The following is an 18402-nucleotide window of genomic DNA, read 5'->3' on the forward strand; positions in this document are numbered from 1 at the left end:
TCTCACCCTCATTAACACTTCTAACATTACGTCTCTTTATTCTTACAATTAATATCCTAGCTTCTCTATTCATGTACCTGTGAAGCGATGTTTTTGACACTTAAACCAATTCTCTCTGTATACTTCTTCCTTCCTTCCTCCTCCTCCTCCTCCTCCACTGTACCTTTGTTGGTATTTAGCACATTCTTTCTTTCCCTCCTCCTGTTCCTCTCTCTCTCCTGTGTCTGCATTCTTGGTGTGTACAAATTCTCCTCTTCCTTCACCATTTCTCTCCTTTTCTCTCCCTCCCTCCTTCCTCCCTTCCAAAGCCATATATTGTCTGCTGCTATATTTTTCAAAACTTGCACCTTTCCTCCTCTCCTCTCCTCTCCTCCTTTCTTCCTGTCTTCCTTTCTGTTATTCTTTCTTCCTGCCTTCTTTCGTTTGTTCAGATTTTCTTCCTTCCGTCCTTTTCATTCATCCACCTTTTCAACTTCTTCATTCCGTCTTACTGTCTCTCACTTCTTCATACAATTAGTCAGTCAGTCAGTCAGTCAGTCAGTAAATAAGTAAGTCAGTCAGTAAGCAATCCATTCATTAATCAAACTTCTTACATTTTTCATTCATTCATTCATTCATTCCACTCTTTACATATTTCCTTTATTAATTCATTCCACTCCCTCCTGTCTTCCCTCCTTTCTTCCTCCTCCTTATCCTCCCTCCTTCCTCGTACCAACCATCCTCTCTTCCCCTCACTGATTAACTTGTTGCAGAACCCCCACCAAAAAAAATGGGGGGAAGGGGGGCGTGAATTATGGGTTTTAAATGATGGAAATAAACACCAAGTTATTTAAAATCAGAGTGGTTGTCGATATTTTTTCTTCTTTTATTTTCTTTCTTTTTTCTTATTGCTTCACCGAATTAGTTTTTGCCTCGCCTTTGCCATTTGCATAAAACACGTGTTTGTTTGTTTATCTTAATAAAACTTCATTCCATAGACAGGTGCAAAGGAGGTCTTCCATCACTGTCAGGTGTTTTTACTAGACTCTCTCTCTCTCTCTCTCTCTCTCTCTCTCTCTCTCTCTCTCTCTCTCTCTCTCTCTCTCTCTCTCTCTCTCTCTCTCTCTCTCTCTCTCTCTCTCTCTCTCTCATGTCTTGCCGCTTTTCCTTCGTTCCCGATACGAACACGAGGGAAAAAGACGGAAAAGGTTGAACAAAGGAAACGAGAGAGAGAGAGAGAGAGAGAGAGAGAGAGAGAGAGAGAGAGAGAGAGAGGGGGGGGGGAGAAAGGCGGCTCTGGTCTTTGCTGGTCGTCACTTCAACATAATATAAGTAAACTTTAATTCACTGTATTGCACTAAAACCCTCCTCCCTTAAGTCTCTCTCTCTCTCTCTCTCTCTCTCTCTCTCTCTCTCTCTCTCTCTCTCTCTCTCTCTCTCTCTCTCTCTCTCTCTCTCTCTCTCTCTCTCTCGTGATTGCAACTATAAAGCATGGACAAGCAAATAAAGTGAGAGGAACAAGAGTAAGAGGAGAAGGAGAACGAGGAAAGGGAAGAGGAAGGAAGGGTGCAGAAAGAGGAAAGATAATGAAAGCAGTATAGAAGAGAGAAAATAACAAGGTGAAGTGAAATGTGAGAAAATGGAAGGATGTGTGCGTAGAGAAAATGAGAGAGAGAGAGAGAGAGAGAGAGAGAGAGAGAGAGAGAGAGAGAGAGAGACTCGTTAACTACTCTGGAAACTACAGTCGCTTGTCTTATGCCTCAATCCCTCCATCTCTTCTCTCTTCTCTTTGTTTCCTCCTTCTCTCCTTCCCTCTTCATCTTTTCTTTCCTTCGTCTCCTCCTTTTCCATGTTTTTCTCCCACATTTGGTCTTCTTGACGATACTCTGCGTCTCCTCCTCCTCCTCCTCCTCCTCCTCCTCCTCCTCCTCCTCCTCCTCCTCCATAATGGCTGGTTATCTGCTCATTTTTTTCATTTACTCATTTTTATACTTGTTCATTTGTTCACCTGATAGTTTACTCACCTGTTGACTGGTTCACCTGTATTCACAACATTCATACTTTCACTTAACTGTCAGTTTATTCACCTTTTTTTTCATGTTCACGTTCTCTCTCTCTCTCTCTCTCTCTCTCTCTCTCTCTCTCTCTCTCTCTCTCTCTCTCTCTCTCTCTCTCTCTCTCTCTCTCTCTCTCTCTCTCTCTCTCTCCATGTGTTCATTTGCTCCTATGCTCACCTATTCACAAGGTATCGAACCCTGACCAAGGTGAACCAGGGAGCAATGTGTGAGTCCTCTTTGGTCCTGTGCTAGACTTCGCTGGTGGCACTCCAAAGCCTAGGTGACAGCCTCCCAGTGCCTTGCCTGAGTGCCTACCCTTCCTTCTCCTCCCACACTCCCTCCTTCCCTCTCTTAAACGTCAGGTCAGTCTCTCTCTCTCTCTCTCTCTCTCTCTCTCTCTCTCTCTCTCTCTCTCTCTCTCTCTCTCTCTCTCTCTCTCTCTCTCTCCTATGCATTTTTAAGGTCCGGACCTGTAATTTTTTTCTATTAAAACTTTCTTCTAAAATTACAGATGGTTACAACAAGAAAAGTAGAATAATAATATGATATAAAAGTATATATCAGTCGAAAAAGTGTTTTATAAAAGTGTCTTATTTTTCTTTTTTTCTTTAAAGCGAAATGTGATTATTACCAACGCACCGCTCCTAAGACCTCAAAAGAATATTTTACATATGTACACTAGTTCTTCTTTAATCTATTTGCATACTCGCTTCATCTTCACATCCAGGTGTCGTCGTCTGTCTTTCTCCTAATGAGTACCTGGCTCCACTTCCTCCGCCCTCTCTACCTTTAACACCTGCATCTGTTTCCTCCTCCCTCTCCACTTTGTTACCATAATTATTTCACACCTTCCCTTCTCTTCATTTCTGTTTCCTTCCCATCCTTCACTGCTTTTCTCACCCCTCTCTTTCTCTGTCCATTTATCTATCTCCCCTTTCCTTCCTTTCCCCATTCATTCACCTTATCTCCTTTCTCTCCTTCATTCATCTTGCTTCTCATTCATCCCTTTCCTAGCTCCTCTCCTGTCTTCCCTCCCTTACTTACTCTCTTTATCCTTGCCTCTCTCCCTCCTTCATTGATATTGTTACTAACAAACTTCCTTTCCTAGTACCTTGTGCTTTCCCTCCCTCACTTACCTCGTTTTCGCCTCCTTCTCTTCCTCATTTATACTGCTACATCCTTATTCCCTTCCCTAGTACCTCTTTTCCTAGAGATTAGCCGTTGATCGGGAGTGTTACCTTTAATAAACGGCACTCCCTGACGTGTCCCTTCTTCTCAATGTTTGGGTCTTCTGTTTTTTTTCATTCTTTTCCTTTGTGTTTTCTCATATTACCCAAAATTTATGTTGTCTTTGTATGTTCAGTGCGATTATTTTCAAGTAGGTATGTCTCAGTAATGTCTTTCTTTTTCTCTATATGGCTGTTTGTAATCTTCCTCCCGCCTTCCCTCCCAGCACACACTAAGCGATCTTTCCTCCCGCAGGCCCGCAGCAAGAGTGGCTCCGTCGACGCAGTACCAAAGAGTCAGCAAGGGAAGGGGATTGCCGTCCAGAAAGGAGGAACGCCTTCCAAGAACAACAACAAGCAGGTTGCCAAGCCTAGCGCCCAGAAGACCCAGGTGAAGCAGGCGCCATCCAAGGTGCAGGTGAAGGGCGGCAAGAAGGGCAAGAAGGGCCTCAAACACCAACAGTACGACCTCATTGTCACCATAGATCTGGTAAGTGAGAGCGAGACTGCGCATCGTGGTGATGTGAGGTGGAGTAGAGCAGAGAAGAATTATGACGTGTAGATTGTTGGTAGAAAGAGAAGAGGGAGAAGGAAAGAAGGAAAAATAAACCTTGCAGATGAAGGCAGAGAAGGAAAGAGGAAGAAACAAAGCGTTTAGAGGGAGACGGAAGAAGAGGAGGAGGAGGAGGAGAAAAAAGACGAGGAAAGAAGGAGGAGGAAGGAGATGAAACAAAACTTGCAAATAAAAAAAGAGGACGGTGAGGAAGAAAGATGAGAAAAAAAACATGCAGAAAGAGAAGAAGAAACTGGAGAAAATATAAGTAGAGTTAGCAGTAAACAAAAACGCAGGAAGAAGCAGAATATTAGAAAAAGCAAAGCACCGCTACTTGTTGGTGAAAATAAAGTACCACCGCTCCCTCCTCTTGTTCCCTCCTACTCTCTCCTACACCGCACGTCCCACATTCAGAGATACTTTGCTCTCTCACCACGACTATTTTCAAAGGCCACAGAGATGATTACCCTGCTTCTCAAGACTGTTTCCCCTTTTAATAATATAGAAATCTTGTTAATCTCTCACTAGAACATTAAAAACATTCTTAAAAACCCGTGTAGCTTCAACTAGAGCCTTTTGAAAGTAGTGGAGGTGCGGTGCAAAATAATACGACCTTAATTCCATTCAGTCGTCAGATCTGTCAAACTTTAATGAGTCTCCCGTCACTCGGCAAGCATCACTCGCATAGATAATCCTCACAAACGATTACTGGTCACGTGTATCAGGAAGTGAGGAGGGGGAGGTGCCTGTCCGCCAAGTTAAGCTGAATGAGTCGTCAGTGTTCCTCCGTTTTGTTTGTTGTTGTTGTTATTGTTGCTCTTTCCTCTACGCACACTGTCTTCATTGTGGCTTCTTTATGAAGGCTTGATCTTTGGTAATTGAATATATAATTGCTGTTGTTTTTATATTTTTCGAGCATTTTCTCACATTAGGCTTTTTTTTTTTTTTTCACTGGTAAAATGTTGCTAATTTTTCTCTTGACATAGTTTATTGATTTGCTTAAATGATTAATTAAAGCTGTGTCTGATATGATAATGAGTTTACACTAAATGCCGCAAATACCGGGGTGGCCTCATAAGCCCGCGGCGGTGGTGCCAATATAGGAAACCACTCCATTATGGAAACCCACTCAGGTGAAGGGGATTATTGGAATTAATTTAAGGGTGTGTTTGTGTTGGTGAGTTTCGGTGACCTCCTTTCCGGGGCGCTGTTAAAGGTCAGTGGATAATGAGGGAAGGACACACACACACACACACACACACACACTTTTAAGATTGCGTTGGTAAGTATCCGTTATGATCCACAAAAAAGTAAGAGAAAAACATTGATTGATTGGCTGATTGGTTCCATTTGATTATGAGATCGCAGCAACTGGCCCTTATGACATTGGTGAGAGGAAGCAGGTCACCGCTTCCTCCACCTCTTTAATCCTTTCACTCCTAATTGTCACGTCTTTCTCAATCACTAACCACTTTGAGACATTTATTCTTTTCTACAGCCACCTCCAAACATTAGACGGACTGGATATTGCAGAGAGAGAGAGAGAGAGAGAGAGAGAGAGTGGGGGGCGGACTTGAATAGAGGAGATAGGGAAGGGGTATGATAAATGTAGAAACAAGGAGGGAGTGGGGATGGGGAGGCGGACATGTAGTGGGGTTGAGAAAGGAGGTGTTGCTTAATTGACACGTCACGACTTCTAGCCTATGATATTTACTTATTAAAATCCCTTGAGTTGACATGTGGCTTTAGCTAAAAATAAGGGTAGGAATGCTGTTTCATCAAGTAGGGAGCCGTCTGTACGTATACATAAAAATGTAAAAGTAGTCATGCCCGACCCTTTTATTTCCAATAGTACAGGTTGACACAGGCTTTGTCCAACCACACCAACTTGTATCAACCTAACCTTCAGATAATACTTCAGATCTTTTGTTTCATTCTAGATTACTTTTAAATTGCTTATTTAAATTAATTTTACTTATGAATATGAGAAATAAACAAAAAATAAATAAAAAAAACAATAAAAACCAAAAGAAAAATCTTTTCTTTTAACCCGAGTTTTTTTTTTTTTTTTTATAGCCCTGTTTCTCACCACATAAACTCACTAAGTCTCCCACAGAAAGAAAATTTTTATATCAATGCATTCTCTCATCGCCTTCTTCCACTCCACTCACCACCTTCTGCTACTCCTGCAGGTTGAATACGGACTGACAGATGACCTGGTGGCGGAGTTCAAGGAGGCCTTCATGCTCTTCGACAAGGATGAGGATGGTATGATCACTACTGCAGAGCTCGGAGTAGTGATGCGCTCCCTCGGCCAGCGACCCTCTGGTATGTCCCGCTCCCCCTCCTCCTCCTCCTCCTCCTCCTCATTCTCAGCCTCATCGTTTTTTCCTTCAGTAATAGTTCCAGTATTAAGAATCATGAACTTGTGTGTAATGTGTAAAGTTGAAAATAACAGTTTCCATGTGGCTGATTTCCCGACGGTACACGTATTGTGTTATCTCCAACTTTTCGTCGTCAGTAGTAGTAGTAGTGTGTGTGTGTGTGTGTGTGTGTGTGTGTGTTTTATGCAGCTGTCAGGGTGTGTGTGTGTGTGTGTGTGTGTGTGTTTTATGCCGCTGTCAGGGTGCGTGTGAAATGCATGTGCTTTCCATTATTCTTCTTTTTATTGCAGTTTGTCGGCATCTTGAAAGGGAAATGGAAAATCAAGCTCACACACACACACACACACACACACACACACACACACACACACACACCTGTAATTCTTTTTACTTTCTGTAGCTTGCTACTCCTTCCTTGCTTCCTTGCTTCCTTCCTTCTCTTTTTTCCTTTTTTCCTTCCTTCGGCTTCAAATCACTCGTTCTATTACCTCACACACACACACACACACACACACACACACACACACACACACGCACTCTCTCTCTCTCTCTCTCTCTCTCTCTCTCTCTCTCTCTCTCTCTCTCTCTCTCTCTCTCTCTCTCTCTCTCTCTCTCTCTCTCTCTCTCTCTCAAACATTTCATCTTAAACACCATCTCATACACTCACGCACCGCACTCGCTCCTCTTACTCATTGACTCTCCCTCGCTCAGAGACGGAGTTGAGGAAGTTGATGGGTGAAGTGGAGACATGCGGGGACGGGATCATCGAGTTCAATGAGTTTCTGCAGATGATGAGTAAGAAGTTGAAGGACATTGGCAACGAGGATGAGCTGAAGGAGGCTTTCAAGTGAGTATGAATCGATGGCCAGGTGGTGAAGGAGATGGTGGTGGTAATGATGGTGGTGAAGGGAAAGCAGAAGGAAGAGGAGGAGTTGCTGGTGCTGAAACTGGAGAAGGAGAAGGAGAAGGAGGAGGAAGAGATGGTAGTGGAAGAGAAGGAGGAAGTGCAAGAGCAGGAGACTATAAAAGAAAAGGAAGGCTGGCGCTTGAAGGCAGAGAAAGAGAGAGAGAGAGAGAGAGAGAGAGAGAGAGAGAGAGAGAGAGAGAGAGAGAGAGCACCACTCGACTCGCGTAAAAAGCTCCACTTAAAATTTATCTCACAAATATGAAAGAAATTTTAGGCGCTTCTGGCCTTGCATCTTTTCAAGGTCACTTCTTTTAGTCCCCCAAGGTCATGAGCTGGTCCTTCATAATTCATTAATTTTATAGCGCCAAGACCTCTTCTCCGGCTCCCTTCAACTACCGCCTCTTTTTTTATTCTTTTTTTTTTTTTGTTTCCTTTGCTATTGTCATCTTATTTTTAATGCAGGCAAACTTTACGTATCTTGAACCTAAGTAAAATAATTTACTCACCTGTCTTAGGATATTGCTCAGTATAAGAGATAGAAGAGGACGAGGGGTTATCATTAGGGTTGTAAGTCTTTTTTTTTTTTTTTTATGAAGGAGGGACACTGGCCAAGGGCAACAAAAATCCAATAAAAAAAAAAAAACACTGAGATGCCATTCCCAGAAAAGGGCCCATAGCGGTAGTCAAAAATTGAAGGATAAGTGTCTTGAAACCTCCCTCTTGAAGGAATTCAAGTCATAGGAAGTTGGAAATACGGAAGCAGGCAGGGAGTTCCAGAGTTTACCAGAGAAAGGGATGAATGACTGAGAATAATGGTTAACTCTTGCATTAGAGAGGTGAACAGAATAGGGGTGAGAGAAAGAAGAAAGTCTTGTGCAGCGAGGCCGTGGGAGGAGCGGACCCATGCAGTTGGCAAGATCAGAAGAGCAGTTAGCATGAAAATAGCGGTAGAAGACAGCTAGAGATGCAACATTGCGGCGATGAGAGAAAGGCTGAAGACAGTCAGTTAGAGGAGAGGAGTTGATGAGACGAAAAGCGTTTGATTCCACCCTGTCTAGAAGAGCGGTACGAGTGGAACCCCCCCAGACATGTGAAGCATACTCCATACTCGTACATGGACTGATAAGGCCTTTGTGCAGAGTTAGCAGCTAGGGGTGTGAGAAAAACTGGTGGAGATGTCTCAGAATGCCTAACTTCATAGAAGCTGTTTTAGCTAGAGATGAGATGTAAAGTTTCTAGTTCAGATTATAAGTAACAACAGATCGAGGATGTTCAGTGTAAAAGAGGGGGACAGTTGAGTGTCATTGAAGAAGAGGGGATAGTTGTCTGGAAGGTTGTGTCAAGTTGATAGATGTTGGAATTAAGTTTTTGAGGCATTGAACAATACCAAGTTCGCTCTGCCCAATCAGAAATTTTAGAAAGATCAGAAGACAGGCACTCTGTGGCTTCCCTGTGTGAAATGTTTACTTCCTGAAGGGTTAGATGTCTATGAAAAACATGGAAAAGTGCAGGGTGGTATCATCAGCGTAGGAGTGGATAGGACAAGAAGTTTGGTTTTGAAGATCATTGATGAATAATAAGAAGAGAGTGGGTGACAGGACAGAACCCTGAGGAACACCACTGTTAATAGATTTAGGAGAAGAACAGTGACCGTCTACCACAGCAGCAATAGAACGGTCAGAAAGGAAACTTGAGATGAAGTTACAGAGAGAAAGATAGAGGCCGTAAGAGGGTAGTTTGGAAATCAAAGCTTTGTGCCAGACTCTATCAAAAGCTCTTGATATGTCCAAGGCAACAGCAAAAATTTCACCAAAATCTCTATAAGAGGATGACCAAGACTCAGTAAGGAAAGCCAGAAGATCACCAGTAGAGCGGCCTTGACGGAACCCATACTGGTGATCAGAAAGAAGGTTGTGAAGTGATAGATGTTTAAGAATCTTCCTGTTGAGGATAGATTCAAAAACTTTAGATAGACAAGAAATTAAAGCAATAGGACGGTAGTTTGAGGGATTGGAACGGTCACCCTTTTTAGGAACAGGCTGAATGTAGGCAAACTTCCAACAAGAAGGAAAGGTAAATGTTGACAGACAGAGCTGAAAGAGTTTGACTAGGCAAGGTGCAAGCACGGAGGCACAGTTTTGGGGAACAATAGGAAGGACCCCATCAGGTCCATAAGCCATCCGAGGGTTTAGGCTAGCGAGGGCATGGAAAATATCATTGTGAAGAATTTTTAATAGGTAGCATGAAGTAGTCAGAGTGTGGAGGAGAGGGAGAAACAAGCCCAGAATTGTCCAAGGTAGAGTTTTTAACAAAGGTTTGAGCAAAGAGTTCAGCTTTAGAAATAGATGTGATAGCAGTGGTGCCATCCGGTTGAAATAAAGGAGGGAAAGAAGAAGAAGCAAAGTTATTGGAGGTTTTTTTTGGCTAGATGCCAGAAGTCACGAGGGGAGTTAGATCTTGAAAGATTTTGACACTTTCTGTTAATGGAGTTTTTTGACTAGTTGGAGAACAGACTTGGCATGGTTCCGGGCAGAAATATAAAGTTGCAGGGATGAGTAAGAGTAAGGGGAGGACACCTGATATTTACAGGTAAGGTATCTGGCAGTGTATGAGGACTCGAGTTGAGGAGAAGCAAACATATGAGGGAAGGACAGTGTAATGAAAACTAAACACAAATGCTGAGCCAAAGAAAATAAATAGATTGGTTCTGAACTGAAGTTGTTGAGTAAATAGATAAATATATAGAAGTGGATGGGATAATAATAGGAAGAGTGAGGGATGTAGGAAGTAATCTAATGAAAATAGAAAGGAATTGTTGAAAAGTTAGAAGAGTGATTGGCCAGAAGTGTAATGCAAACATGGACACCACTCAGGAGAGGGAAATGCTAATAAATCAATAACTTTATCCCATTAAAATAAAAATGTCATGCATAAAACAAACATAGAGGTAAAAAAGGTAAGATTACCTCCCAAAACACACACACACACACACACAGTGCCTGAACGTCAAGGAATTTACCTTTCCAAATTGAAATGCTGACAACTGGAAATATTTAGATACAAAGTGATGTGTAAAATGAACCTTTACGACTTTTAGACCAAATAGAGTAAAAGTAGACATCGGAACAGAACACGAGCTTGACACATACCCTACATTTATATATATATATATATATATATATATATATATATATATATATATATATATATATATATATATATATATATATATATATATATATATATATATATATATATATATATATATATATATATTTTTTTTTTTTTTTTTTTTTTTTTCTTTCACGTAAGAGGGACACTAGCCAAAGGCAACAAAAGGAGCTAAAAAATAAAAGAACCAATGAGGTGCCAGTCCCAAAATAAAGGTAAAAAGAATCACCCAAAATTGGAGAATACCATGACCAAGCAGGTAAACACCCGGTATAAGACCCACATAAACACCGCTCGCTTCAACATAGCCTTCCTCTCGCAGGGTGTTTGACAAAAAGAACTCTGGGTATCTTTCATCAACGGAGCTGCGCCACGTCATGACCAGTATGGGGGAGAAGATGTCCGAGCAGGAAGTGGAGGACATGATCAAGGAGGCAGCCCCCAACGGAGACGGGAGGGTCAATTATGAGGGTAAGATGCCATGACTTGCCGCCCTACCTGACCTGACCTTTCCTCCCCTCGTTTTCTCATACCCTTTTAGTAATCTGTATAGTAGTTTTACCGCACACTTTTTTATATGTATTTTTATGTATGATTTTCGTTTTTAGAATAGTTTTGAAAAATTCCCTGAAAGTGTATGTAATTGGATTAATTCACGACAGAGCTAGTAGTACCCTACCACATCTGCATTTCTGTTATACTAATCTCTCCTTTTTCACTTTCTTTTTAATAACAATATAAACGTTTTAATAAATCATCCTCATTTTTGCGAGTGTGATAACTTTACAGTCTTATTGATAATATTTCCTCAATTTTTTTTTCTCCATCTTTTTATGAGTAAATGCTGTAGTCTCATGTCATTCCAGTCTTCTTACTGACGTGTGTTTTTCTTCCGCAGAGTTCGTGAATATCATAGCAAGAAAGCACTAAGGTGACCCGGCCACCACAACCTTGCATACATGTCGTGTACATAGGTTTTTGTACTTTTGTAGGATTATTTTACCTAATCTATTTTGTTAGAACATCAAATATTCCCCTAACATGCACGGAAGGCTAACAATGGCGTTTGTGTGGTGCTGGCTGCGGCAGGACGTGTCTCTGCTCCTCGTCGTGCGTGCCTCGCATGCCGCCGCAAGCCGAGCGCCGCCGAGAGGCGAGGCTCCGCAACGTGCCACTCTCCACCCTCTGAATGCTGCATCCTGCACCATTCATTGAAATTCTCTGATGGTGAGGGAAATAAGTTGTACTAAAAAGTTGAGAAGAGCCCAGCCACCACAGCAACCCATTGTCAGTCTTCTGTACTGCTGAAGAATCAAAATACAATAACCTGTTTCATTACGAAATGAAAGAAGAGTAGGTTTTGTTTGTTTCTGAAATATACGAGGTAAGTGGGAGGGCGAGGTTCGGCAAGGCCCGGCGGGGCGGAGAGGTGGGCGGCCCCGTCCTCACCCGTGCCGGCGACCAACACTCCCGCAGGTTATTATGCGTTAGCTTTTACTTTTTTACTGTTTATTTTAGCAAGAAATGAACAGGGAGGAAGACGTCTGTCATTGTTGTTTTAGAGACCCAATGGAAAATACAATTGAAGTGCATTACACAAATCACACAATAATATATAATGTACATATATAAATATATCAGTCGTATATACTATTTATTGCAAAATCATATTTTAGAATGATAGGATGTTCTACTGTTTTATTGTTAGTACATATATATAAACATATATATGGGTATTCACATAACAGTAGCTTTCATGAAAGCAATTGATGAATTTATAAAATTTTGTTGAGGTAAAGTATGCTCCCAGGAATGTTAACACTGTGTTGCTCAGCAATACTAAATTGCAGTGATGAAAATGTTACTATTCCAAGGCTTCCAAAGAGGGAGGCGGCAGCCCGCCCCCGCGCCACGCACAAACCTTTTACGGTGTTCTCCACTCCCTGCCGAGGAGGGCAGCAGGCCGAGCCTTGAACACCCAAAGGAAACAGCAGATGGAATCGAACAAAGATGCCGACGATGAGCCGGTGTGGCCGTGGCCTGTGGTGAGGCTGTCACTCGAGGGAAGAAACATTTCCTTTCTTCTCCGAGACATTCAAGGCTCGATGCTCGTGTTCTCACCCCAGCAGTGGAGGCCTTATCCTTGTCACCACTTTAATGAAAAAAAAAAAGTAAATTTTCTTCTCCACACTGAGACATCAGCACAATGCCCTTTAAATTACTCACTATAAACGGGAAGGTTCGAACCTGACGCATGAATGACCAATGTTTCCAAAGTCTGATCCTCTATCGGCGCGCCATCCCGTCTCAGTTCACTCCTGCTCTCAGGGCCGCTAAGCCTCTTTTTATCTAAACACTCACTCCCTGATTTGTGGAATTTCCCTGAATAAAAATGAATAACTATATTTTGAAAGGTACGAGAGTGTAAATATTGATGATGCAGATGTTAGAAATGTTACTTGTTAAAAGGGTTTGAGTGAGCAGTGTGGCGTGAGATACAGACGGCCCATGAGGCTTCATTCTTCCCTGTGTTCATTTTCGATACGCACTCGTTCTTATCCAGTGACCTAGTTCTTCTTCAGTATCATATTCAATGCACTCACAACTGGCCGTCTTATAACTCTTCTTAATATAATCCAATGCCTGGAGAAAGAATCCATCCCATTCGATGTTCGGTGTGTTAAGTCCAGCCTCGCCCAATGCGTATAAGCTTACTATCATGTCTGCGTCTCTTTGTCTTGGTAATTTGTTAGACAAGATGCTTGAGTTGGTATCAAGGTAGGTCGCAAGTGTTCTTTGTTAAGAGTCACAATGTTGCTTCTGTGTCACTGTTCCCAGAGGGTAATGAGCTTAACTAGGGTTGAGGAAGAGGCCTGGAGGCGCTGTTGTGCTTAGAAATTATGTTGCCTGTTCGCCCCTCAGCCCCCATGTGAGTGTCCGCCAGAGAAGGCACGTGGCATGAGAGACCCCACCTTGAGGTGGCATGTTCAAAGCGTAGTAAGACAACAAGTAAATGTAAACACCTCGTGAAGGAGAGAGCGAGAACTTAGCAACGTGGGGGGGACTGAGGCAGTGAGCAGCGCTTGACATGCGGGAGTCCAGCAGCTGGGCGGCCACCCCACCCGGCAGGTTTTTGACGAATGTGTACTAAATGTTGAAGTGTCAGATGGCAACTTATTTTTTCATAGGTAGTGTCCCGGTTATATAAATACGAGGTGCCGGAACAGATTTGTTGTACTGCTACTGTAGGCTATGTTGTTATTGTTGGAAGAGGAATTTTATCAAAACAGTAATTATTGAGTTGCATTATAGTGTAATATTTTCCTGCCTGGAGCAGGTAGAGTTAAGGGTGTTGAGCCAAGTTCAGCCACGCGGCCCGCACACCCCTGTGGCCACAACCCCGGCGGGGCTGTGGGGAGGCTGTGCTGACACCAGCAGTGGTTCAAGGCGGTAGGTGTTGGCGGTGGAACATTTAGCGGACCAGTGTGAGGGTGTAGTGCGGCGCCGTGTAGGTGTGAGCGGTTCCTGGTGTCCTGTAGCAGAGTGTTGTCCCCACCTCCTTCTTGACAAAGATAATAATAATTGGTATAACACTTATTCACACATCAGTATTATTCATGTGTTGCTAAAGATAACAATCTAGGAACTGTATTCATGATGCATCGGTGATATATTCAAATCCACACCAGGTTATTGCACCTTAGCCGTGCCCGTGATGACAACTGACGTTCACATGGGGAGGAAATTCTGCCTCGGAGACACCCGCGACTCGCTACAGATGATCGAGGAAGCAGTTTACGACAATTACATGTAGATTCCGATCCAGCGCGACAGTTTCCCGAAAGAACACGTTGAGAAATACTGTTGTTGAGAGCATGCAACGAGTCACTTTGAGTGAGATATCCAGCTTTCCTGAGCGTCCGAAGTTGAGCTTGGTGTCGTCCTTGCTGGACACGTGAGCACCGCCACGACATGCAATGACGGTGCTCCCGGGGCAGTAGCGGCGATACGCCCTCATTTGTCACCCTCCTGCTCTCACCAGATTGCATGGCTGACCCGCAGCCTTATGCTGAAAGCTTGGAGATCAGAGGAACAATTTTTTTGCATCAAAGTCGTGTACTGTATTCACCGTTTCACTCTTCAGAGGTGATAGCCAAGATCATAGTGTGATTACGTGTGTAATATGAATAGTAGAGTGTCGTAAGAGAGTTAACAACAACAATAGATATATTTGATAGAGCGAGACATTTGAATAGATAAATGTCACAAGTATTTAAGAATATGTCTATAAAGAAATATATGTAAGCAACAGTAAAACAAGAATTCCATATTGCAGTGATACATAGCTTCATCAGTGTGTGTGTGTGTGTGTGTGTGTGTGTATATATATATATATATATATATATATATATATATATATATATATATATATATATATATATATATATATATATATATATATATATATAACAACACATTATGGTTTCGTTGTTATAACATAGTGAAGAATCGGCTAACATTCTTGCCTTGTCTTGCCAAGTTCACCAGAATGTTGCCTCTCAACAGCAGGTTCACAATAACTGTGCACTGGTACAAGCTGGCAAGGGGCCTGTAAAGTTTAGGTGGATCCTCCAGCTGGTTCAAGTAAAGGAATTATTGGTTCTGTAGAGAACTGTGGCGCGTAAAGTCATTTGTTTATATATATATATATATATATATATATATATATATATATATATATATATATATATATATATATATATATATATATATATATATATAGACACATACACACACACACACACACACACACACGGAGATCAGACTAAGAGAAGCACACTTATTTTAACTTTTCAGTGCTTTGTTCTTATTGTTTGATAAGACTCTTGTCACATTGTTGGTCCCTTTAGTTCCTCTCATTCACGACCCTGGAAACAAGGTCCGTGGCTGGCGAGGTCCACCAGACACACTGCAATGTTCACGTTGACGGGCTCAGCGCCAGCTGTTGCCTGATGTGCACAGGTGCAGTGGAAAGCCATGCGACCTTCACTCTGTTCCACGCTGAGATTTTTATCCCCTTACCACGTGTCCCTTGTGTCGCCAGACCCGCAGTACCCTCAGTGTCCTGCTCCAGTACTTGAGTGTAGCCAGTCAGTCATACATCAATGTCAAGAATACTCAGCTGACCACACCACCAGCAGGTAGCGAGAGCCGTGACGCAGCCTTGTATGTGGGAAACGCTCACTCACCTGACGCTTGCATAGAAAAATCTCTCCTTCTGTACTGCTTAAAAGAATGTGTACCATGGAGCAGTGTAACATATAGCCACTGTATAACATATATGTACAGCATATGTAATTTTTTGTATAAGATTACACTCAAAGTATGCAGACTGGTATAGACATAGTATATACCTCACACACACATACAAGGAACCATCCGATAAGTATTACTCCACCACGCCAGATAGATAACCCAGTCCACTATGCACAGAGCTCCTCCTCGCGTACACCTTCCAAACACTGGCTGTTCACAAAAGAATAAAGCAAAATGACAAACATTAAACTTTTTTTTTCAAGACTGCAAAGGAAATACATTTACAAAGATGTGGAAATTTTTCGTTTTTCCATTTTTTTTTTTTTTTTTTTTCGTCACGTGGCCACGAGCTCTGGCATAGTAGAGGAGTAGTTGTATTACAATAGTCTCCACGTGTTTTGTACTCGAGAGCCTCAGTATCACTCCCACCAGCTTGCAGAAATCCTGTTCAGATGACACCCCGACTCTGTCCTCTGCTCGACGGCTCTTCAGTGAGTGATGCGACTTGGTGCAGTGCGCGCCTCGCCTCCATTCCTCAATTCACCTTCCAGCTTCATGTTTCTCTCACTGGCGAATTATGACTGAACACTATTTTCTCCGCCTCTCTCTCATGAGTAACTGGTTGTGTTCGGTGACATGGTGACTTCTTGATGTAATTTTAAAAACTAACAGTTAGTGAGAAGAAGTATGGTATGTTGTAGTCGAGCATGTAACACCACCACCACCTGTGCGGGGCGGCATGACACCTGTAGAGAACACACGCTAACCTGTACTGAGTGTTTAAGTGACGCCAAGGCAGAGCAACACAAGAGAGAATATAGAGTAATGTTTACTTAACATTTATATCATGTGTATTTTAAGTGACTTTAATTTAAAATAGCATTTCAGTTTATATAGTCATCATTGTATGCAGACAGAAGCGCATATATATATATATATATATATATATATATATATATATATATATATATATATATATATATATATATATATATATATATATATATATATATGAGTTAGTATTAGATATACTTTGTAGACATTTATATACGTGACTCAGGTGGCCATTTTAGGTTCGACCAAGGTGGATGTGGCGGTGAGGTATCTAATTACTGCATTCGATTACTCTTTACTTGTATCTGTCGACCAAACAGGAGTTGTATTACTGCACGTGTGTTCCCTACCTCCCCTCAGCGTCAGGTGAAGCAGGCGACAGGAGCGAGCTGGTGACGATGCTGTGTTCTCTATCACTGTAGCTTGTAATGGCTAGATTTTCTGAAGCTGATATATTTAAAGGAAACTAAAGTCGTGATTATATTTTTAATGCGATATGTACCTACTGTCCTTGTATACTGCATAATATTTTTCGAAGTTAACCTCCACTCGATTGGAAGGATTTCACCCACGTGTTCACCCACGTGTTTAATCACCACCATGAGTCGCATGTATTTTTTTTTTTTTTCTCTCACTATAAAGCTCAGTGGATCTAGCCGAAAATATGTATTTATTCCCTGATATTCTGACTGGTAGGCGAGAGTGTGACCAACCCCGTCCTTGTCACTCTCTTCGGCAGCCCACCGCCCGCTGCCTCCTGAAGGGAACCTGTGGGGAAGTGTTGTGGGCCGCGAGGCGTGAGGAAGAATGTTAGGGAAATGTTGATGAATAGATGAGGATTTATCCATACTTGTAATGGATCCCAGAACCTCCTTATCCTCCGACTGTCATTTACTGTGTCAGGGATGAGCGTCTGTTCTGTTCATCTGCACGAGGAGCTGCTGTGGCCCGACACGACCCTACGCTCACGTGCGTGGGCTGCCCGCGATCCAGATCAGTTAACCACGAGAGCTTCACGTTAGAATATTTACACAGAAAATGGGCAATATAGCGATCTGTCCTTCTTGCACGGAAGCCGAGTCTAGTGTTGCCTTCCGCACCGCCAGCAGCGGCGAGGCCCTAGAGGACGGACGCCCCGCCCGACACCTGCTGCTCGCTAGGGTGTGTGGCGTGACACCGCCCCCAACACCACTGCACACCGTCTCTTTAGCAGCTAAATCTTCAAGCGATAGAAAATAGCATAGGAAGGTTCAGAGAAAAGTGTTAGCAGGTGTCACTTCTTCCCCTTGACCGTGTAGCGGTGATGTCCAACACAATACCTTCTTGACACATCCTTTAGATAAGGACTTAGAAACGAGGAGTGTCAGTCTAAAAAAAAAAAAAAATTCTCATGGTTTACAATCAGGCATTCAGTGTATTTCTATGGAGTAAAATATAATTGATCATGTAACTTGGCACGGCAAAGTATTATATTAAAGATTATAACCACAAGATATATAGAACATTTGTGCGACTGTCGTTGAGCACTGTACCAGTATATCACTACGTCAGTATATTGTACCAAGCAGCTGATAATAAAAGATCTAGGGAAGTGTACGTCTTATTTCTTCCTTTATTTCCTCCTCACGTATCTTAAGCGAAGACACTCATTGGTTTGTTAATCTGTACAGTACATCGTATGTTTACGTATTCATGGTCTCTATTACCCACTCGACCCGTTTATGTGCAATCTTTACTATATACGGATTATATAGTAGATTATCTTGGTAGGTAATGTTGGGAGCATAAACTATGGCTAAACTATGGCTGCCCTCGTGTTCATATCCACATATATATACATATACCTTACCCAGTGTCACACTTAACAGATGAAACTGACCCAGTACAGACTGAAACTGCTGTTAAATGCTAGAGGATTCCGACTTAATCAGAACTACATTTCAGTTACCTCGAGGGTCTCCGGAGAACCAAACTT

The 18402-nt window shown here is 42.3% G+C and overlaps 1 protein-coding gene across 2 annotated transcripts in view; it reads left to right on the forward strand.

The window, feature by feature from the left end:
* The window catches only part of LOC135115881 (neo-calmodulin-like), a 114609-nt gene extending 96596 nt beyond the window's left edge, over nucleotides 1–18013 (forward strand). For both annotated transcript variants that reach the window (XM_064032975.1, XM_064032974.1), the window contains exons 3-7: nucleotides 3519–3752; nucleotides 6008–6143; nucleotides 6911–7046; nucleotides 10600–10748; nucleotides 11176–18013. In XM_064032975.1, the coding sequence (XP_063889045.1) occupies nucleotides 3519–3752; nucleotides 6008–6143; nucleotides 6911–7046; nucleotides 10600–10748; nucleotides 11176–11207 (687 nt within the window). In that variant the 3' untranslated portion in view covers nucleotides 11208–18013. The remainder of the gene's footprint in view (nucleotides 1–3518; nucleotides 3753–6007; nucleotides 6144–6910; nucleotides 7047–10599; nucleotides 10749–11175) is intronic.
* The last annotated feature ends 389 nt before the right edge of the window (nucleotides 18014–18402 follow it).

Source organism: Scylla paramamosain, chromosome 30 (assembly GCF_035594125.1).
Source record: "Scylla paramamosain isolate STU-SP2022 chromosome 30, ASM3559412v1, whole genome shotgun sequence".
NCBI classification, from domain to species: Eukaryota; Metazoa; Arthropoda; class Malacostraca; order Decapoda; family Portunidae; genus Scylla; species Scylla paramamosain.